Here is a 25000-nt window from a genome sequence, read left to right on the forward strand (position 1 = left end):
AGGAAGAGTCAAGCCATAGCACCCAAAGGCGGAGCACTAGTTTTTTCAAAATTGCCTGGAAAGTCCGTCGACGTTCCCTGTAGCCTCGTGTAGTAAGTAATATACTTGCCCTATCCGAAAGATGGGGAGCAGCTGTCTGAGAGGGTGGAACTTCTAGAATGGCACAGGACGTTATCGCTGCTCTGCGGTCAACAGAGAGAGGGGCATTTCAAAAATAGTCCATACAAAACCATCATTCGTCCATGCATGAAGTATTGCTTAGGCTGGCGCATCTACCACTAATCTCTCAATCTTAAACAGGGTCCAAAAAAGAATCTCAAATCTAATAGGTCTCACACAGTCGGCCAATCTCCAACCTCTGGCTCATCGCCACAATGTCGCATTCCTGGGCCTGTTTTACAAGTAATTTAATGGAATGTGCTCTGATGAACTCTTAGCACTTAAGCCCTCTCGTGATACATACTCTCGAATAATCCAGCAAGCAGCAAAATCACACCCTTTCACTGTTGGGTGGGGGGGATTGATGCTGGACAGCCTTCTACTCTAATAGTTTCTTCCCTCGAATTGCTAGACGTTGGAATTCCCTCCCTTTTCCCTGCTTCCCTAAATGTATTCATCTGCTCAAGTTTAAATGTAATGTGAACAGACACCGTGCCACAGACTTTGGAATTCCCTCCCTTTTTCCGGCTTCTCTAAATGTACTCATCTGATCAAGTTTAAATGTAATGTGAACAGAGACTTTGCCACAGTCATCTGTTGACATGATTCAAAATAGTAGCCCCTTACGCCCCAAGTGGCAATAGTCTTTGTTTGAGATGAAAGGTCTCTTCTAGGTTGTCAGAATACGTTAAGGATTACCACCCTCCTCTCTTCACGAGCCAGGTATGAAATAGGAATCGAAGTTCGTCAATGTGTTTTACTGTTTTATGGTTAGTTTGCTTGGTGTTGGACACACCTACGATAAAAGCTTAGCTTAACTATCTGAATTATCTCAAGCATGTAAGGTTTAGATAGATAGATAGATAGATAGATAGATAGATAGATAGATAGATAGATAGATTCTATTTCCTTGTCTATGTATCTTTGTCTATGTTTCTATATCTCTCTTTCTTGTCCACACTGTAGTCCGACCCGTAAAACAAAATCACGAGCGCACACACGGACACAGAGAAAGAAAGAGACCACATCCTGTGCGCGAAAAACCTCTAATCGCTGCTCCTCCTGCTGCTGCTTGAAGTAAGAGGGAGGAAAAAAGAAAGAAAGAAGAAAAGGCCGACCTGTAAACTTTTCTCTGAAACACACGCTCTGCCTACCTGGCTCCGTTGACACATACCCGACGGGTCTCTGAAACGAAAAACTTTTTTTCCAGGTTTATTTACGAAAAGAAAATCGCCCACACCAAAACATTTATTCTTTGTTACAATAACGAAAAAAAAAAAAAAATGTTAATGGTTTTTTTATAAACTAATTTCTTTAATTATATATATCAATCATTCATAAACTCTTTTAACCCCCCCCCCCTTAAATCGTTTAAACTCGGGAAAGTTTAATTGCTATATAAAGGTTGTTTTCCTTTTTTTTTTTTTTTTCTTTTTTTTTAATTTTATAAAAAGTACGTTAATATGACGTGTGATTTCCATAGGACTATTGTATTTTGTGAATGTTGTCAAACGCATGGACTTTTTGAATCGGTATCCTGATGCTAAATTTGCGATGTGACAGTCGCCCTCTACCGGTTAAGGACGAAAACACATAAGCAGTCTTTTTTTTTTCTTTTTTTTTTAACAAAACAAACAAAAAAGAAGAAAACATTTCTTTCTCTGTTTTTGTTTACTTTTTTTTTTTCTTCTCTTGTGCTGTGGATAACAACACCCAGTCTTAAAGTAAAACATTTGAAAAATCCCGTCGCACGGTGTTTTTCATTTTCTTTTCCCTTTTTTTATGCGGGATTTACAAGTTGCCGTGCGTATCAATTGAATTCTATTTTTATGTTCATTTAAATCTATTGATTTAAAACAAACCCAAACTATTTTTCTTCACTTCCAAACTTTTTTATTTACTGCTAAGTTGCTTTCTTTATTTTTGTTTTTTGTTGTTTTGCAAAAAAAATATATATATATATATATATTACCGGGAAATATACAAAAATGGATGTGGCATTACTTGGTAAAAAATCGAATGTACACAAACCTCATACTGCGTTTCAGATGGGACTTACACGTGGACTCCCTCTACTACTGGGATTTTTCCTTGGAGTTTTCCTTCCAATTACAACGGCAGGTAAGTTCCCTTTTTTTAACCTTTTCTATAGCCCTTAATATAAAGGTGTCCTCCTAAACGTTAGACATAAGCCCTATTTATTGGCCTGTTGGCTAAGAGCAACGTGTAGTGTGATGTAGTATGATAATAAACCTTGTACCTAGATTCCTTATTCTAATGTTGATCAAATTCCATTTAATGATTTTCATTCTAGAAAAGTTTTCAGATTTAAGGCTTAAAATTTCAGAAATCTTAAGAAATAAAATTTTAAGAGACTCTTGCTTAATTGGTATCTAAAATGACCATGGATCAAATTGAATGCAAATCTAAAATATTTGAATGTATGTAGTATCTGTTCTGATACTATAGTTCATCTGTTCCGTCTTCAATCAGCGAAGAAAAAATGTTCTAAACCGAGTCAATTTTTTTTTTATTTTTATCGCAATCCAAAGTGCCCCATTTGGAGAAATTAGGTAGGTGCTTCCTCACCTTAAAGTAAACTTCGTGTCTAACTCTGTCCTTGTCATGGGAGAGGGGGGGCGCAAACAAGGGCTTATTAACTTATTGATTAAGCGTGTTTTTTTTTTTTTAATAACTTTGTCTTTTAAAAATCACAAAATGTTTTTCTTCTTTTTAATAAATTACTTTATGAATTAGAAATAATTTAGAACAGGTAATTGCAACTTCTTTTTATAATAAGTGCAAATTTCGATAACATGTTTTCTTTAAAGAAAATGCGTCTTTTAATGAAAAAGACCTAAAATTCTTAAAATCATACAAATTTGGCATTTATTTTATTTTTATCTTTAATCCGGGAGTACCTAGTTAGTTATTTGAATTTACAATATGAACGGATATATATATATATATATATATATATATATATATATATATATATATATATATATATATATATATAAATACTCGTCCCAGGAGGGGTAAAATAAATTCCCCGAACAGAATAATTTTGCACCACTTTTATGTCCCCTTACGACGATTAAAATTTAAATCAACAGATATTAGGTTGACAAAGAAGGTTCTTGCGAATCTTTGTGCCTAGATTCTTTATTTCAATTTTGATCAAATTTTATATTATAGTTTTGATTCTATAAAAAAAATCTTAAATTTAAGGCTTAAAGTTTAAAGCGCCTTAAGAAGAAACTTCGGGATTCTTGCTGAATTCGTGTCTAATAACTATTGTTCAATTTTCATAACAATTGAAACTATTTGAATTCAGTTTTCTTTTGCATCAAAATATATTCACCAAAATATAGTCCACATTGCTCAATCTGACGCCTAGCAGCAAAATTAATAATGGTTTGTTGATTAGTCTTAGAGTAAATTCTATGCATAGAAATATACAATCATATACACATCTTTAACTTTAAAATAACTTTTATATACATTATAAGTGAGACGAAGTTTTTGACAAAAATTTCACTTGACTGTAAGATGTACGTTTGTTGGAATTCTTGTAAGAATCGTTAACAGATGAAATACGCACAGAAACTTTTTAATATTAAACGAAATATTCATGAAAAGAACGAATTTAGCCTTACTACGCACACTTAGCGTAAAGCATTAAACTTTTTATAAATAATGGGAAGGGGTTAGTAATCGGATGCTCACAGGCCCACATTTCTCCAAAATCAAAGACTGAATAAAAAGTAAGGTACTTATTCGATTTACGGATGGTGTTTAAATAATAACATTATTATTTAAACACACTTTCTTAACATAGAGAAAAGGAGTTTTGTTAACTATTATGTACAAAAAATAGCATCTTCTGTAAACTGCACAAGCACCAAAAGCAATAAGTCTGAAAATAAAAAATCTTTTTAAGTCTATAAAAGAAAGTTATTTCTGTAGTAGGTTCTCGATTGAGCTCTAATCTCTCTTTTTTTCTCTCGCTGGAAAACAAAATTCGTCTAGATACAATCACAAGAAATAATTTTTCTTTCTCCTTCTGTGTACCTAAAATGAAACAGAAATTCCATGAGCAAAGTTTCTTTGCAAGAAATATCAGCCTATGGAACGCTATTCCATAGGACAGCTTCTCAGTTCACCGATTCATTAATTTCGTATAAATCAGGTGATTTATTGTTGGCCTTGGTCCTTACAGAAAAGACTGTGTAAAGGTTACCAGTATCCTAAGTAAAAATGTTTCTGTGGAACGAACTGGATTCGAACTTGGCACATCCAGGTTTTCAGTACGTGTCGTTAATCACTGAGCCACCGCCACCTTTCCTTTCTGAACTAACTACAGCGTGGTGCTTTTCAAGCCCAATAAATTCATGTCGAATCATCCATTTGAATAATCAAGTTCTCCTCGGTTTCAGCCATCGTCTCAAATCCGCAAAGTGTTGTTTGACTGTCCACCTGACAAACTCGTTAACCCTTATCCTTGAGTGGCTTTTGCGCCTTGATAAGCGGTGAAAAATTATTTTTGCCATTTTTATTTATTATTAGAAGGGTTATCAGCGTTGCCTCGATTGACAACGTCACCTGCGGCAATATAGTAAGGAGTAACCCATTTTAACCCTAACCCAACAAAAACTCGTCTAGCTACAACCACTGTCAATAGTCCTCTCTCTCTCTCTCTCTCTCTCTCTCTCTCTCTCCTACCTACTTACCTAAATTTAAACGAAACTTCAATGAACTATTCAGATATGAAACGCAATACCGTGGGCTTCTTAGTTCACTAGAACATGGCCGTTTTCAACTCCAATATAAATAAATTCTTGTTTAGCAACCCTTTTAAATAATCGAACACTACCCAATCTACCTTTATTATCAATCATCATAGTGTTGCCCTATCGTCTACCTGACATTCAGTTAACTCTTATTCTCGAGTGGCCTTCGGGCTTTGATAAATTGTAATACCCTAATCAAAAAACAACTTCAATGTGCGCTTTTTATGTTGCTGATTGCATAAATATCTGACCGCTAGTTCTTCAATCCATGCGTGCATTTCTTTCTACCCCCTTTACTCACATGAAAAACAAAAAATGGATCGAACCTGTCCTATTATACTTCGTTTTAGGTCTGATGCCCATGTTTCTAATTTCATTCAAATCTGTTGAGTAGTCTTTCTATAGACGATAAAACAGCCAGCGTAAAAAACCACGGGGAAAAACATTATGCTTCGCCAGTGTATGCACTAATATTCGCAACCATATAAAATATTGTTTGAACTGACAAGAATTTAGAAAAAAAAAAGAAAGAATGAAAACGTCGTCTCAAACTGGAAAGTTTTATAAAGAAAGAAATCCAAAATCGTATGTCTGTATAAAAAGCAGAAAAAAAACGTTTCGTTTGGAAATATATTGTATATGGTGTTTGTCTGACTTGCAATTTGCTTTCTCAATTTCACTAAATACTTTAAATGTATTTGTCCGGCAGTTTTTACTCGTTATAGTCTGTGTGGCGGGATTAACACACACACACACACACACACACACACACACACACACACACGCGCGCGTATATATATATATATATATAATTTTCAGAATGTGAGAGGTTATAATTATTTTCACAGCCAAACCACGACGCAGCTCACAAGACTTCCGGTTTGTTGGCTGTCATGGCTCTTCTTAGCTGCGACGTTATTTGGCTTTGGAAATAATTATATATGGTAATGTCGCTACAGACTTTGGAATTCTCTCCCTTTCCCCTGCTTCCATAAATGGTTTGTGGGTGATATGGAAAAAAAAACGCATTAAAAAATGTTTCTTATTTTAAACATTATTACATGAGGAGTCATTTGTGTAAAAAGTTCATTTATTTCACCGATCGAAACTCGAGAAATGCACAGTTAAAGCGTGTAAACATTCAATGAATCAAAAATATCAACATGGCTTTCAGTTGCCATTCGTTGACCAATAAGCAGCCTTGACTTTGCGATCAAAAATCCAAGATTGAGTCAAACGGAACAAATTTACGGGACTTCGGTGAATCTGTTCATATTTTTATGAATTTATGTGGAGAGAGCGACTCGCACAAATAAATTCGGCGAAACCATTTGCTGCATCATGTGCATTTATTCATCATAAATTATTTTCCATTTTAAATTAAAATTGAATTTTACTTTACAAATAAAAGTTGTTTAAAAGTTTCTTAAATAATTTGTCATTCTAAAGTATAGAACAAAAATTTATTCTACATAAGTAAAATAAAAAAGTTTTTATTGTCATGAAATACACGTGCTGCAGCAAAGGGTTTCGCCGAATTTATTTGTGTCACTCGCTTTATCCACATAAATTCAAAAAGATTCGAACTAAACAGATTTACCAAAGTCCCGTCGATTCGTTCCGTTTGACTCAATCTTAATTTTTGATCGCAAGGTCAAGGCTGCTTATTAGTCTCCGTATGAGTAACTGGAAGCCATATTGATTTTTTTTGATTCATTGAATGTTTACACACGTTAACCGTGCATTTCTCGAGTTTCGATGCATAAAATAAATGAACTTTTTACACGAATTGACTCCTCATGTAATAATATTTAAGATAAACATTTTGAATACCTTAGTTTTCTCATATCACCCGCCATCCCTACATAGCGATATTACCATATATATATATATATATATATATAATGTTCTGGATATGATCTTAAACTATATCCGATGGTGAGGCCCCAGCTTGCGGGCTTTGGGGAGTGTGGAGCCACCCTTTAATTGCTCCAAGGTCGACTCTGACCCGGAGTGGTAGTACCTGTTAGAGTCCCAACTATGGGTTAAATAGAAACCGACTTAAACAAAAAAACAAATATACTCTATTAAAAAATTGTTCTTCAAAATCACTGGATTCGGCATTAAATAACCTGAAAAAGGTTGATATGCCGTAAAACAAAAACAAACAACTATATATATATATATATATATATATATATATATATATATATATATATATATATATATATATAATTTGTTCTTTATATAGTAGTGGAGACTCAAATCAATTGTTTGTTTTATGTTCATTTTAAAACTTATCGTAAATTTCAGTACAAATTTTAACTACCTTTATATTTCTGTTTTATTATTGTTCAATTTATCTAACTATGCATTTTATAAATCTTTTACGAACATTTTAAAAGTTCCATCAGATAATAATGCTGGCATTATGCCTTCTATCTATATTCCGATTTTCATTAAAAATCTCTTCAATATTTTTTTCACCGGATTTTATCAAAAAAATTATCATATATAGTTTTCTGGTTTGTCATCTATTACCATAAGTACGTAACTTCTTTTCGCCTTTAAAAAGAAAATGACAAATGATAAGAAAAAACTAATAAAAATGAAATTAATGAAATTAATACTAAATGTAAATTTAGCATAATCGTTAGAGGTCAGGTTTCAAGTCATACTAGAGACTCAAAAAAACAGGTACTTGATTCTCCTTTGCTAAACGTTCAGCATTATAAGGTGAAGATCAAGGATTAGTAGAAAAAGAGTGGCACCCTTCCGTACATGTGGATGTAATAGCGAATGAGAAGGGAGCCTTCAGGTCATTTACTATGATCGACCACTTTTGTTATTTTCATACTAGCGGGATGCGCCTAGCCTTGTCCGTCGTAAAATACGCTTAAATATATTTTAATTCATGCAGATCTCGTATGCATTATTACAGTGCGAATTCTCTATTGAATATTATATTGTCTCTAATATATAACACTGATTTTAAAAGTTAAAAAACAATGACTTGGGTGCCATCAGCTAGAATCGAAAATAAAGTATTTAGCGCTCCAGACGCGTTCCCTACTGTTTAAGCTATCAAGAAATAGATAAGAAAAAGGTTTTAAATTAAACCACTTCGAGCATTGAATGAATTTGCGCATGCGCAAACGTAATGGAAATATTTCGGCAAGTTGAAATGAACATTTTGCATTTCAACTTGCCGTCGTATTTCTGTACTTGCTATTTATCCATCCAAACAAGGCTTTTACTCGTTATAAACCATCCTTGGTGTATGATCACTATTTCCTGTTAATTTCAATGTTACGTGACCAGTAGTTTTAGAGTTTGTCGGTTAAATATTTTCACACAGACACACACACACATACACACATATATCTACTGTTTTATTTATATAGCTAAAATTAAATTTTGCCAAATATTTTACATTTATGTATGCAAAATATATGGCGACGCTGAGCAAAAAACTGCCGTTCTTAGAAAGTGGTTAAATCAAAATGATGTGGGGCGATGGTGCGGTGGCCCAGTTGGGACATTCAATCATATGCAAATTATATTCCTTTCTCATAATAATGACCAATCAATAGTTGGCCTGAACATCACGAGACCTCTTCACACCACTGCTTGTCGTAGCGTATAAATACTAGATAAAACTCCGTCCTAAATGACACTATTCTGGAGGATGTAGGTTCAATCCTCAGTGCGGCCGATATTAAGAATGCAATTACGAATTACTTAAGATTTCTACCCGGTCATGGAAGACGAAACGGGAGCATGTTACTCCCCCCGTGGATTAAATAAAGGGTTCCGTTTGAAATGCCGTGCAGTTCCCAGAGTTCTATAAAGTATCTTGAAGAAGATCGGAGGTTACTTCGACTGAAACGTTGTAAGAATAAGACTCGAGAAAATTAGTCCAAATAATACATAAAAGTTTTGTTTGAGGAGGGGGGGGGGGGCAAATATAACTTAACTCCAGAAGAAAGTTGTGTTTTATTATTCATTTTGTGCAATCAAACAACACAAGAAAAGCTTTATGCACCAAGAGTTCAAGAACTCATCTTTATGAGCTTTTTCTAACAAGGAAGTCATTATTTATAAAGGCTCGAAGGTCATCGAGAATAAGAGTTTGTGAGTGTAAGGTCGTCACTGAGACAACAGTTTAATGGTCATGAGTGGTGAAAATTGGGTAGAATTTGATTGTTTAAGGGGGGCAGGACATCTTTAATAGAATAACAGATTTAGAAATTAGTGTACGTAACGGACGCTTCAAACATGATTTTAATACTGAGGAAGACAAACAAGAGGAGTTGTCATCCACATGTCAATTAGTTTCCATTCTTTTTTTCATGCAAAAATCAAAATTGTAAACAAAACCGCAATACATCAAATTTGAACGAGGATTTGCTAGGAGAAATTTTATACTGAACAAAAAGAAAGAAAAGTTAAATTTATTTTATTTTTACATTGGTATAAAGATTTTATGGTGATTATATTTAGTTTTAATTGAAGTTTAGGAATTTTTTTTTTATCACGTAACACTTTATTTTTAATCATTTCAGAAAGTGTTTTTGCTTGTTTGTTTAGACTGTACGTATAAAGAATGGACATTCAAACGCTTTTATTTTTTACTGAGCCAGTTCTGTGTGTTGACGGAGAATCCCGAAGCAGTTTACGATTTGAAAGACGATAAGAAATGATGGGTGGTTGTACAGTTTACGGATCATGCTGTTCTTATTGTGTGTGTGTGTGTGTGTGTGTGTGTGTGTGTTTTGTTGTTTTTTTTCTTAGATAGGATTTTCAGGTTAAATTCTCTTTTAACAGTATCTTTTGTTTATTAAATTGTTAGTTGAAAGTACAGATAATAAAAAAAGACCCCGCCTTTATTCATTTTATGAATGGTTTTCTAAATGTTATTTCAGCATGGTACGTAAACTGTATAAAGTGCCAAACAATGTAAAAAGGCCAGTAAGCGTATCGAAGGTTTAGGGGGTTTTGTTATTTTTTTTTTTTTTTAAATAGACAAATGAAAAATAGTTAAAAAAACTTCAGTAAAAAATTAAAGCTTTCAAATCGTACACTGTTTTATCGATTTTCGGGATTCTCCGTCAATACTCGGAACTGAACACCTCTGAATACTTATCAATTACAAGTACCAACAAAACAAACAAATCTAAAGCATCAAAAGAAACTGTTATAAAAAAGGGGTTATTTATACTTTTCTAATAGTTTTTTTATTGGCCTTGTGTGTATCATGTAATTATAGTTGAAAACAAGTGCACATGCTTGGATTTAGGAGCTACCGTGTCCCATACATAATGTGTTCCATTTTTTGTAATTCGTGAACCCCCCCCTCCCCCCCCTTGCTCCCCATCCACTTTGCGGATCCCTCTATGCACGATTCATCCCAAGCGTTTTTAAGAGTGAGACGGCGCTTCAAGAAAAAAACTCAAATTTATAGGAAAATATGATATATAAAAATGTAAAAAATAATATATAAGATGTAAAATATCTATATATCTATAAAAGTGAACGTGTCTATGTGTGTGTGTCTGTGTACATTTCCCTACGCCATAACTCTGTCAATTTTTAGTCTACAGACTCGAAATTTGATATACAGGGTACTGAGATTTGGGAAAATCGATGTGATTGGTTTTTGGCCAGAAATTTGGCGATTAAGGCTCAAAGTTCAACGATTTGACCTTTGAGAACTCTACCAAATTCCTCCGACAATTTTGGGTCTACGCACTTGAAATTTTAGATATAGGTTCCTTGGACATGGATCTAACTTAATAACTTGATTTGAGTCCAAAACAATAAATTTTAAGGGGTCATAATAGGGGTCAAAGTTTTTTTTTTTTTAAATTGACCTCTGCGGCTTCTTCCAAATTACTCAGACAATTTCTGGTCTAAATATTTGAAATTTTACATAAAGGGTATTCAGAAATAGGGCAAGCTTTTTCATCAGTTTGGGTCGAAAATTTTTAGTTACCAATATATAAATCTATGTATGTCTGTTTGCATGTCTGCCTTAAACTTTAAATAGAGGCGACGGATTTGACCAAGATCAGTATCGTTTTAAAGTTCGACCTTTCATACGACAAATATCGAACAATTGGCTAAAAACATTAATATCTTCCCCTTCAACTAGGCACTTTTCTACGGGGGGGGTCACTTTTTCGCCGATATTTTTTAAAGTTATCATCTCTTTTAGATTGTCTAGCCTTAATTTTAAAAATATCGCTTCCGGTTTGGCGGTGGTCGTAACAGCATAAACGTTAGGTTTTACCCCGTTCTTTTCCTCCTTTGCGGTACGGGTGCGAGCCTGCCTTCCTACTACCACTTTTTTTTTTATTGCTCAACATACTCATCTAAACACCCGGGCAACGCCGGGCTGAAATGCTAGTTATATATAAAAATGCAAGAAATTATATATAAAAAAATAGAGAGAGAGATGCACAAGATTATATATATATATATATATATATATATATATATATATATATATATATATATATATATATGAATTCAAATAATTATATATATAATGCAAAAACTTATATATAAAAATGCAGTATATATATATATATATATATATATATATATATATATATGCACAGAATTATATATAAAATGCGAAAACTTTGCATAAAAATGCAAATTATTTTCTAACATATAAATAATTTTGTCAGACTTTCAAAGTCAGACCCAAATAACATTTAAGCTCAAGGTGCTTATGCATCTATGTTACCACGCTATTTTGTTTTTAATAATATTTTTAAGTTAAATTCAATTTTTACGATATGTTCATTAAATTGTTATGTGAAAATATAGAATAATCAGAAAACATCCTCCTCTCTCCACGTTAAGAATGGGTTTGTAAATAACATTATTATTTCAGCGTGGTAACATGGACCAAGCTCACAAATCAAACTTTGCTTCTGGCTCGTCAATTTTATTTTCTTATTCTTTTCCGTGTTATCTGTAATACAATAACGTATTCAGCTACAGTTTGAGTCCGACCCAAACGACTTCTAAACATTTTAAATAATCACTTAAAAATAAAAATCAGCAAGAAATTTAAATTCAACAATATAATATTGTCTGCTTTAAGTTTTGCAAATAACTAAAAATTAACAACTAAGCTAACTTCACTGTTTCAGCTGGACTGCTTCCCGGTTGAATACAACATGGTAGCATTCAACTCCAATGTAAATAAGTTCTTGTTGAGCCGTCCCCATAATCAAACTCTATCCAATTTACACCATTAACAATTACTACATTATCACTTTACGTTCATTAACCTTTATCCTCAAGTGGCCTCTGGCCTTGATAAGTGATAACTCCTGTGTAAAAAAAATTTCGGATAATGACGAATATGCACAACTTTTAATAAAATTGGTAACCCATAACCTAAGCCAACAAAAAAGTAGAAGGAATATAACCGACATTGAATTTTTATTTTCTAAAATCGAGTATAATTCAGAATTTTTTTTTTAAATATTTTCTAAAGAAAAAAAAAGTTTAATGGTTACATGTACCACTAAGTGTTAGTGCGTATTTTACATTAAATTTTTATGAGAAAGTGATATCCCACTCAACCAACCAACCAACAACTAATGATATTTTACTCTGTTTTATTCTCAAAGGAATGGCCGCGTGAATATTGCTAACGCCCCGAATAAAAATGGTGATGCGGCCTGATAGGAACCGTATGTGACGCACCAAGTCGTTAATCAAGCTATTATCCATTTTGTCATCTTTAGGTGATAGCTAAATACTTGCTGAAAAGTGACCAGCCAATTAGACATCACAAAGGCTACCACTAATGAACGCTATCTTCTTCCTGGACGTGAACCGACCACCCAACAACTAAAGCCAAGGAGAAGCTTTCGCGGTTATGTCAACCCCTCACAGCATATCACGAAGAGACTAAAATGCAGTTGTGGAACAGAGGGATAGATAATTCCCGTGTTACTGGCATGTGAATTCACCCTTAAGACCTTCTCTTCGCTCGGAAAGCTTGTGGGTCCAGTGGAGCACATACAACCACCTGAGAAATATGAAGTAAAAATGGAAGTTTTACTTAATAGCTGAATAACATAATAAGTTGAAAATTTAAAAAAAGTTATTATTTTAGGTGTGTAATCATTTATATTAGTTTTAAACCGTCTAAAATAAAATTTAAAACATTCTTCATGACCAATTGGTACGCGAGAAACTGTATTTAAGAAGAGGAGTGCGTGAGAGAGAAAATTCAATATCGCCATCCAATTGTGAGAATAACTTCTATGATTAGAATAGTCCGAATCTTACAAATGTAAGATATTGTACGAGACATGAAAAAAATGTAAGATTTTGTACGAAACATGTAAAAAATGTAGGATTTTGTACGAAACATGTAAAAAATGTAGGATTTTGTACGAAACATGTAAAAATGTAAGATTTTGTACGAAACATGTAAAAAATGTAAGATTTTGTACGAAACATGTAAAAAATGTAAGATTTTGTACGAAACATGTAAAAATGTAAGATTTTGTACGAAACGTAAAAAATGTAAGATTTTGTACGAAACATGTAAAAAATGTAAGATTTTGTACGAAACATGTAAAAAATGTAAGATTTTGTACGAAACATGTAAAAAATGTAAGATTTTGTACGAAACATGTAAAAAATGTAAGATTTTGTACGAAACATGTAAAAATGTAAGATTTTGTACGAAACATGTAAAAAATGTAAGATTTTGTACGAAACATGTAAAAAATGTAAGATTTTGTACGAAACATGTAAAAAATGTAAGATTTTGTACGAAACATGAAAAAAACAGTAACTCGGATAAATTACTTAAAAGTGAATCGAATAATCGACTCAACAGCCAAATATTTAACAATAAATAAACAAAACCCTTTATTTTATTTTTAGTTTTAGTTTTAAAGACGGGTGTTTGGATTGGTTTGCTAAATGTCCTGTTTCTAAATGTTCTATTTAATGTTTCCTCCTCGTTTTGTCCTCCTCGATTTTTTCCCCTTTGTTCGTGCACGTGTCAACCAGAAACCAGTTGTCAGATTTCCTAATTATGGCATAAAACACCTTATTCTGTGTCAAACAGTTTGAACTAAAATAGTTACTATAGTAATTTAGCTCGCTATTGATTGCCTTATAAGTACATTACTTTAGCTAACAGCCTCATATTAAGATACGACGACAAATAAAGTATTAGATTGTAACGTGAGTGCGAAGTTACAACAATATTAGTATATAGATGTCCTTTTAATCTGTTTTCGCATAACCTCCATGACTCATTATTATATGAAAAAGAAAGAGATCCCTATAAATGGAACGATTTGAATATTTATCCTTCTTTCGATACAATTACCGATTCCGTAATAAATTCCCGATTCCAAAATAATTACAGATTCCGATTTTTGTATAAATCTTTTAATAGTTAATTATTGAATTATTTTTTCCGATTACTCCAAAAAATAAGTGTTAAATATGCAAATCTATATAATTATAAAACTCAAATGACCTTATAACGATGTATGTAACCCATTTTCCGGTTTACGACATCCGGTTGCGCATGCGCGCATGACCTGCACACTGGAATATTAACGTTAGTATTTCGAAATTATTATTTAACATGGGAAGAGTGAGGTTTAAAATAACTTAAACGTAATACAGAAATGAACGATGTAAAAAAAAAAGTAGACAGTATTAACAATTGTTTATTTGGATAATTTAAACGCGATAAAAACAAAACAAAATAACAATTGGGATGCTGAAATATTAACGCTATTATTTCGAAATTATTATTTAACATGGGAAGAGTGGGGTTTAAAATAACTTAAACGTCATACAGAAATAAACGATGAAAAAAAAAGCAGATATATCAAAATTGTAATTTAACTATAATAAGTATTATGGTATGCTTTCAGTGCACATTTACCTATAAGTATGGCCAACTACTTATAATTCAGTACTAATTTTCAAAAATAATCAATTCTAATAAACAGAACGACTCGCAGAAATCTTTCTATATTCTTTTTTCATTTTAATATACTTTTATAGAAATGTTTCTGTTATGTCCAAAAAAACTATTTTCTTTACGTCACAAGTGTCACGCTCATACATGAATTCCATAGCTAATATAACATACTGACCCAACGGGTCACGGGTAGTGTAGTATTTTCTCAAAAATAAAAACACACTTCTGGGGGATAATCTATAGATTTTAGTTTTGCTGCTAGTTTAAAATCATTAATTATTTATTGATTTATCATTACTACTAGATTTAGAATATTTTGCTTTAAACAAAATTAAATACAAAAAGATGATTAAAGGAAACGTTTTTGTCATCGGAAAATAGGCAAAAATGTTTTTCCGATTCTGATACTCCAAAAAGTTCCGATGTTTCCGATTCCCATTAATCATTACAACACTAATATATATATATATATATATATATATATATATATATATATATATATATATATAGTGTAACCCTGATATAAGAGACTCAAATATAAGAAAACATATATAAGAGAAATTTTCTGTGATTCCAAATTAGAGCCTGTGTTAATGTACAGTGTAACCCAGATATAAGAACCCCGGATATAAGTGGAACCCGGATATAATAAGAGAGCTGTAGGGACAGGAGAAGAAGTCTCTTATATCTACGTTACACTATATACATATATATATATATATATATATATATATATATATATATATATGACTACTTCATTTAATCACATTTAATAGTATAATGTTATGCGTAAACTTTAAGTATTTACTTCAACAGTGCTCAATACATAGATAGAGCTAGGTAGTAAGTTATAAAAATATATATTGCTTAATTTCCATATATCATTTTATAACTTACTACTATATATATATATATATATATATATATATATATATATATATATATATGTGTATATATATATATATATATATATATATATATATATATATATATATATATATATATATATATATATATTGGTGGTTTATTTTCAAACTATGTTTCTCGAGTGATTTACAGATTAAACATAGCGGTTCCATCTTTTTCTTGCAATTTGCATTGAACGACACTCACATAGAATACATCAGTAAGTTTCTAACGTTCTCCAATGCGATGCGACACAATGAAGTCTGTAAATACTTCCACTCGACCATCTATAAAAAAAGTTGAATGTCAAGTGTAGCAGCAGCATATTCCAAAAACTACGTAAAATTAATCAGTTAAGTTTTATGTTTATAAAGAAAAGTATTTTAAGCAAATACCAATTTAAGAATAACTTGTCCAGTGACCCCCTCCCATGTTAAGAATAGCTTTCTAAAATCTCCATTTAGAGTCATCTCACTTGTTACTTCAGATTTCTTTTAGATGGCGTCGTAAGATTGTCGTTCGTAATATAGCCATAGCATTTGATTTTTTTTATTTAAAAATAAAAACTACTTGATCAATTAACGTGATTTTTTTTTCGTCACGGACACATATTCTATGGATATTTTTCTTTCCTTTTTTTATTTTTTTCATGAAAGGGAATTCTAGACAAGCACCAAAACATAACCTATTAAATTTTACACGGTAAATAAAACGATTTCTTTTTTTTTTATATATATATACTAAGATAACATAGCATTTGCCTACGCCCAACACCTGGAAACGCCGGGTACGTAACATACATCTGTTTCATACGTATTTTCATGTTATTTGCACTTTACAACACATGCATAAAAAAGGTTCTATTAAAAATAGCATTCTTTATTTTACTTAGTAGTAACTTAACCGGTGTCAACATAAAAAAAAATCACATATTAAATTTTCACAGTAAATAAAATGCTTGTATAATTATGGTAGTTAATAAAATGCGAAGGCATTCTGTTGACGCCCATTATCCAGGCAACGCCGGATATGTGTAGCTGGTTTTTATATCAATTTTTTTGCTGATTTAAAATTTCATCTTGAAAATGAAAAACTATTTTTTAACATCTTTATAAAGACAATCTATATTTCATTTCGTATTGCAACTTGTTCAGAAGAAGACTCGTTCAAAGGGTCAATGCAATGAGTCCAAATGATCTCGGCAGTATTCTGGGTCAGTACATTTGAAATATTAATATGCAATAGTTCTTGAAAAAGTCGTGTGTATTTCGTTTCATACTGCATGGCAATAAATTGCTCAATGGGTTAGGGATAAGTTCAGAAACCGCTGTGAGCCATTAAATATAAACATTTTTTATTAATTTACAGGAGGTTATTATAAAGAAGTACAGTGCTGTTCAGTTTATGGTGTTCGCAATGAAAAAGAGGGTCAAGCCTAGTTTCTGTTTCTGATATGATATCAGTGAAGAGTTTTAGAAAAAGCAGATAATGTTCAACTGTTTCACTAAAAATAGAAAAGAGAAAATGCTGAAAAAGAAGGCACAAAACATTATGCATCAGCTTTCTTGCACTCATTTTCTTCCATTTCACATCAATTATTTAGGTTTGGATAAGAAATATGGATCAAACTCTTGTTGTTCAATCTACTCATGCTGTTAACCTAAGCCACTGAATCGGTTTAGTAATACTTGAAATAAGTGATAATTCAATGGAAGCTAGGTCAAGAGAATATGCAGGATGGTGTGAGATTTCCCAACCAAATTTTTCTAGATCTTTGATCATTAGTAATGTGCAAGGACGAGCATTATCATGATGGAAGATGGCCCCCTTTATGTTGATTAAAGAAGATGGTTCTCGCGTCAGCCTGGGTGAGTATATTACAGAAGACTATAAATGATGCGTCATTATTCTGAAAGAAAGTTATGAATTAAACGGGGAGATATATTAAAGCAATCACAATAAACATAAAATAAATTAGAATAGTTTAAAATTCTTTTTTTTTCTTTACTCTTTTTTACCCCCCCCCCCCCAAAAAAAAAGGTATACTGTCACTTAGAAGTAAGAGACTACTATAACAATAAAAATATGGGAGTGTGAAACATTCGTTCATCATCATTCAATCCCAGGTAATGTCGAGTCTCTCTGCTAGTATATATATATATATATATATATATATATATATATATACGGGAGAAAGAGAGAGAATTATGACTCTGGTCGTGCCATTGTCTCATTTTACCAATTATTTTCATATGACCTCGATATTAATTAATTTTCAGTACAAGAGAAAAACGGGTGGGGAATAAGTATGTTTTTCGATTTTTCCAAATCGAGTGGAGGCGCCTGCCACACCATGGGTAAAACATTGCGAAATTCTGGCGCTTAATTATACATGTGCAAGGGCCTTTAATGAGGGCTATGAGTGCAGCTCGCCCCAGGAAAATCCCAAATAGTGTAGAATAGCAAAAGCATATATATATATATATATATATATATATATATATATATATATATATATATATATATATATATCGCTTATTTCGACATAAAATTACCTTAGCAATAAAACACTCAGTTATAGTTCCTGCCATAATAACGTCGAAAAAATTATCCGTAAATATTTATATACTAGCAGTTCAGCCCGGCTTTGCTCAGGCCCTTTGTACTGTTCATGACTTTATGTGCATATGCATATATATATATATTAAAAAGTTTGACTCATGTCCAGGTAACCTACATCTAACATTTCAAGTGTTTATACCTAAAATTGGCGAAGGAGTTTGGTAGAGTCTGCAAACGCCAACTCTTTCAACTTTGACCTCTTGGCAGAAAAACTTTCGCCCCAAAACTGACTAAAAAGCTTGCTGCATGTCTGAATACCCTTTATGTAAAATTTCAAATGTTTAGACCCAAAATTGGCTGAATAGTTTTCTAGCGACCGCAAAGTTCAAATCTTTTGAACTTTGACACACTGGCAGCCAAATTTTCGGTCAAAAAACAATTTAAAAGCTTGTCCTATGTCTGAATACACTTTATGTAAAATCTCAAATGTTTAGACCAAAAATTGACTGAGTAATTTGGTAGAGACCGCAGAGGTCAATTTTTTTAAAACTTTGACCCCAATTTTGACCCCTTAACATTTATTGTTTTTGGCTCAAATCAAATTAAAAAGTTTGATCCATGGCCAAGTAACCTATATCTAAAATTTCAAGTGTTTAGAACCAGAGCAATTATGGCTATGAAAAAGAGTACGGGAAACACAGTCTCCCTAGAATATGCCTCTCTGTCATTTTTACCTGTTTCGTGTTGTCCTCCAGCTTTCAGCTCCAGTTGCCATGTTTTCATTGTTGCCTCCGTAAAATTGATAATATTGCTTGGCATTATTTAATGGAAATCGCTCCAGACAAGACATGAAGCCACTTGATGTTAGGAGCTAAAAACTATTAACTGATACACATTTTTGTTGAATATTACCGTCCTGCAAGGTCACAATAATATTTTATCAACTGAGCCACTGAATTCCCTGCTTAAAATGTGAGAAATTTTATCGCAATAGAATTAAATCATTCGTTTGTATACCTTTACGCTAAATATAAGCCATCATTTTCTCCACTCCTAGCAGATACTGTACACGCATGAACAAATATAAATAAATATACAAATATATACATGTACACACACACACACATACACACACGCACACACACATATATATATATATATATATATATATATATATATATATATATATATATATATATATATATATACACACACAATTCATTCAGGACTATATAAATAAATAAAGCTCTATAGACTGACTTAAAAGAGGATCGCTTCATTGTGATCAGGAGAGGAGTATAATGACTTAAGATCAATGCTTGATAAACAATGCTTTTAAAAAGGTGAGTGGTCTTAGCAATGATAGCTAGTGCAAGTTCTGCCACACAGCAAGTAGAGAGTGTAAGCCACCCGACATCAAACCATAAAGTTCTGTTGAGAGACGGCTACTACACAATGCGACACAATGGAGTGTGTAAATATTTCCACTGGACAATCTGTAAAAAGTTGACTATCGAATGTAGCAGTAAATCCTGGGAACACGTTTACCAGGAAGAACAGTTGGAAATACGTCGTACACCATCAACTACGACTATGCTACCCCGACAGCTACGTACCTGGAAAACGGATCCACAAAACATGACATAGCGATGTGGAACAAGGAGAAATAAGCTACCTTAGTAGAAGTTACGTGTCCCAAATGATGTCTGGTTAACAAAGCTGAGAGGGAAAAGATAACGAAATGCCAAGGTCTCATGACATGAAAAGAAAATGGAATCTTAGGAAAATCTTTATCATTGCCATAATTATAGGAGCAACTCTACTTATGAAAATTAATTTCAAAAACTACCTGGCAAATATACCCGATGAACCAATGCAAGAGCGATGCAAAATCCTAAAGATTTCTCGGTTGGAATATTTAAGTTAGCGGGTGAATGCTTGGCATCCGGTAGGATGCCACATTCCCAGCTTGAACAAACTTATAAGAAAATTAAAAACCAAATATATATATATATATATATATATATATATATATATATATATATATATATAGTAGCAGAGAAACACGACGTTGTCCGGGATTGAATGAGAATAAACAAGTATTTCAGCTTCCCATATATATATATATATATATAATTCTGGAATCTATCTCCGTGGAGGATATATTTTCTAATATGTTAATAATTTTAACATATCTGACAAACAATTATTAATTACCTCTCTCTCCTCCCCAAAAAATATCCTACTTAAAACATAATGCGTAACTTCTCTTGATAAAAAAGGCTTGTCAATTTCTGATTTCAAAACCGGAAGGCATTACGAAGTAAACTTTTACTCTTTTAACTGAACCAAGAATAACACTATTTATTTTCTTAGGGATCTATAGATGAACTGCATTTTTCTGGTTAGGCCTCGTAAAAACCTCGAAAACCGATGTCCATTCATCCAAGAGAGACACTATCCAGATCCTCAGTCAAATACTTTCTTCTATGGCACAACTTCTGATGGAAAATTCCCTTTTCTTTTTCTAACTTTGCGTGGAAATTTCCATTCCAACACTATTTGCTGTACACCCGCATCTAATATCGTCAGATTGTAGCGTTATACAACCTGTAAATGTAATTATATGCCCAAGAATGTGTTTTGAAGAAAAATTATGAATTTTTACCATAAAATGTCTCCCATTCGACCCAGGAAATGTTTGCTTTACTTTTCAAGTCCATTTTTAACTACTCCTTAACCAAAGATGTGATGAATAACCCTTGTTGAATCCTAAAAAACTGTTTGATATTGCGCCATTTTGAATCGTTTCAAAAAATATTTCGCAATGAGATTCAAGATTGCTAAAAAAACAAACAATATACTGTTTAGGTTTATGGAAATGAAGCCGACAAAACATCAATTGGTAATGTGCTTTATTCTATAAGAAAAACATCAGTACATGTGAAAGAATACGAACAATAAATTAAAAACCCAAAGAATTCCTTGTCGGAACCTATACAATGAAACACACACGCACACACACACACACATATATATATATATATATATATATATATATATATATATATATATATATACATACATACATACACTTTTGTGTGTGCGGGTGCGTGTTTTAGAAAAAAAACATAAAACAAAACATATATAAAAAAAAAATTTTAATAAAATGTTCAAATTTAAACGTTATCCAACGCGGTTAACGGTAGCCGAATGGATGCGGTCCTTGCTAATGAAGCCAAAGATGGCTTCTGTCGTCGGGTTCGAATTTATCGACTAGTGTTAATCGTGACACCTAGCACTGAAGATTCCTAAAAGGATGAAACACTAGTACTTATAGGTATTTAATAATTATTATAGTAAATAATTATATATATATATATATATATATATATATATATATATATATAAAACTTCAGTTGACACAAAAGTTGTTGTTGTAGCTCGGTATTATATAACTAGAGCTCTAAATTTTGCATCATTCAAACGTTATATAACAGTGTCTATGAACCAACACATTGTATTCTCAGTCGTAATTAAGACAAAGCATAGATAAGAACTTCGCCTCGTTTTTTTTTTTTTTGTAACAACGCGATTTATTTCCTAATTGTTGCGGCAATGACGTCAGTGACGTGAACTCGAACGTTACACATTTCTTTCTCGTGATCATTCTCTTTGTCCTTTTTATACATTTTTTCCTCACCGGTTACGCTCCTTGGCGTGCATTCGCATATAGCCGTGCGTACTATGTTACACTTAGTTATTCAGAAAAAGCATTTCATGTTTTCTATATACGGCATAATAACGTTGACACACCGGTTCCCACTGGATCACCGAAGTTAAGCAACGTTGAACCTGTTCAGTAATAAATGGGTCACCATTTGGGACTTCCAAGTGTTGTATGTGCTCTCCGCTTATCTCGGTATTGCTTTCAGTCGTCTTGGACTTCTCCTTGTCACTGGACTCAAACAGTGCCGATTCAGGAGAGGTGTGGTTGGGATTGTGCAACCTTTGCCTCACAATTACACATGCACCCCCCCTTATGGAGTATTATTTGTCTTTCGGAACTGAACGGAAGCTTTTAATTTCATATTTTCTTAAAACAAATTATTTACAAACAATTATTTCTGTCCATTATAAGGGCATGTATTTTCTATACAAAATATCACTGGTATTTATGGGGAAACCTAATGTATAAAATTCAACGCCTTTCACTCTGAAACTTCTAAGTTAAACCCGATTTTTTTTCAGTTTTTTTATAACTATGGTTTACATAATGACAATGAAGCTATGCAAAAACGTCCATATTTCAACTAGGCAGGGAATCATAAAACTAAGTGCACGTGTTTTTGTGATTGATTGTTTTTATACATCAAAGTAATGTGTAGTCTATTTTTTGTTTGTTTGTTTGTTTGTTTTTTACATTTTCACCCCAAACAATGCACATTGCCACTTTGATTTAGGGGGCTACTATCAGGAATGTAAGTTGCAGGGGTACTATGTAGGGAGTTTAGTAGCAAGATGTCTGTTCACATTACACTTGAACCTCTGCATGTCAGTACAGTTGGTGAAGCAGGAAACCGAAAGAGAATTCCAAAGCCCTGCAGTTCTGGGGAAGAAGCAGAGTAAAAGGCTTTCTTAAATCTAGGGATCTCGACTGTGTAGGGGTGGGACTTCGCTGCTTGTCGGGTTTGTCGGGGGTATTTTCGTCGAGGGGGTATAAGGGTTTGTAGTTCGTCAGAGCATCCACCATTAAAATACTTGTAAAACAGGCAAAAGGATGCAACATTTTGTCGATGGGACAGGGGATGAAACTTAGATGGCAGTTCGGGACCTATTAGGTTGGCGACTCTCTTTTGGACCCTGTCCAGGAGCGAGAGACTAGTAGCAAATGCACCAGCTTAAATGTGACAGCAGTACTCCATACATGGGCGAATAGTGGCTTTGTAGAGGTATAAGATACTTTCAGGCGTAAGTAACTTTCTAGCACGGTATAGAGAGCCCACATCCTTAGCAGCAGCCTTGGCAATGATTTCTATGTATCTATTCCAACTCATGTTTCCTGTGAACGTTAAGCCAAGTAGTTTGAACGAAGTGCTTTTAGGTAAAGAATCTTTAGCCATAGCTATTGGTGGTTAGTAAGGTTTCATGTAATTATTAAAGGAAACGAGTTTGGTCTTGGCAGCGTTGAACGTTACCATCAATTTTTGATCCGATTCCAGTACAGACTGAAGGTCTTCCTCTAGGATTTCTGCTATTTCCTTAGATATGTGCTCATTAGTCTTCCCCGTGTACTTGCTATAGAGCGTGGTGTCGTCGGCAAATTAGTTGTTATTTCTTATTCACATGTTAATGTTTTCCTTGGTCAATGGCTGAGCTTCTCTCAAACAAATGTCTGATTGACCTTTACTTGACACTTTTTTTCATATTGTTTTGTGTTGGCATGGCACATATTTTGTGTCAATTTAACAAGTTATCTAAACTAAGATCACCTGTAAAAGTGCGTGCGTGATTGGAATTGATTTCTTTTCTATTCGTTTTATTTTTCGTTGTTACTTTATATATTGAATTAATTTCATTTTATATTTCATTTTATTAATTTGTTATGTATACAGATATTTTAAAGAGAAATTTATTCTATGCTCAAAGTTGATTGTTATTTCACTTCTACAATTTAGTCAGTTTGGGATTTTTTTTAAATGTAATTATATACATATGTAGGCAACATTAAAATGGAAAAGAAGTAAACTGAACACTGGAATAATAAATTCTGAATCATTCGTGAAGAAGTCAATTATTTATTTTGAAAGCATCCTTTGAAGAAAAAGCATTGTACAAGTAAAATATGATATTTATATTTTCCGAGTGAATTCGACATAATTGAAGCCTCACATAAAATCCTAAAATATCCAAAGTATTTTTTATGCTAAAATAAAAAAGGCACACACATGTTTCAAAGCAAAAAATAAATTAAAATAAAATAATTCTATAACATGTTTACTGAAAAGATACAGAACGGACACATGTACAACGCTCTAAATAGGTTTGGCTTCAAAACGGTTCGATCCACTCCTCAACCTATCCTAAATATCTTCAGTAAACGCAAAACATCGATAATATCGTCTAGCTGCAACAACTGTCAATAATTTTCCTTACTCTCTACCACTACCTAAAGTAAAACGTTTATTTCCTAGAACTGTCTGCGGAGCTGCTTCCCAGCTGACTATAACATGGTCATTTTCAAATCTAAAGTAGATAAGTTCTTATCGAGCCGTCCTCTTAAATAATCAAACCGTACCCAAGTTCCGTCATTACAGATCATCAAGGATTCGTATTACACCTTACCCAATAGTCATTAACCCTTATTCTGGAGCGACCACCTTGTAAACGAACTATTCATACTCAATGAGCTTACATCTATATCATAGTATATAAGGAATGCAACAACTAATTCATCAGTGATGAGCGACGTAAAAAAACACTCTTGTTTCAAATATGGTTAGATTCAATCATAATTTCAACAACGCCAAGGCTGCATTAACCACATACGTGCACTTACGTCCAATGAAAATATGGGAGTAGTGAATATATA

At 32.9% G+C, this 25000-nt stretch overlaps 1 protein-coding gene across 2 annotated transcripts in view; it reads left to right on the plus strand.

The window, feature by feature from the left end:
- Positions 1-1298: 1298 nt before the first annotated feature.
- Positions 1299-25000, plus strand: part of LOC145252636 (lactadherin-like) — a 164643-nt gene continuing 140941 nt past the window's right edge. The window contains exon 1 of one of the 2 annotated variants that reach the window (XM_080112368.1): positions 1299-2280. In XM_080112368.1, coding sequence (XP_079968494.1) covers positions 2148-2280 — 133 coding nt within the window. In that variant the 5' untranslated portion in view covers positions 1299-2147. The remainder of the gene's footprint in view (positions 2281-25000) is intronic. The other variant, XM_080112369.1, reaches the window with a different exon arrangement.

The sequence above is a fragment of the Euprymna scolopes genome, chromosome 29 (assembly GCF_053919585.1).
Source record: "Euprymna scolopes isolate OS-2025 chromosome 29, ASM5391958v1, whole genome shotgun sequence".
NCBI classification, from domain to species: domain Eukaryota; kingdom Metazoa; phylum Mollusca; class Cephalopoda; order Sepiida; family Sepiolidae; genus Euprymna; species Euprymna scolopes.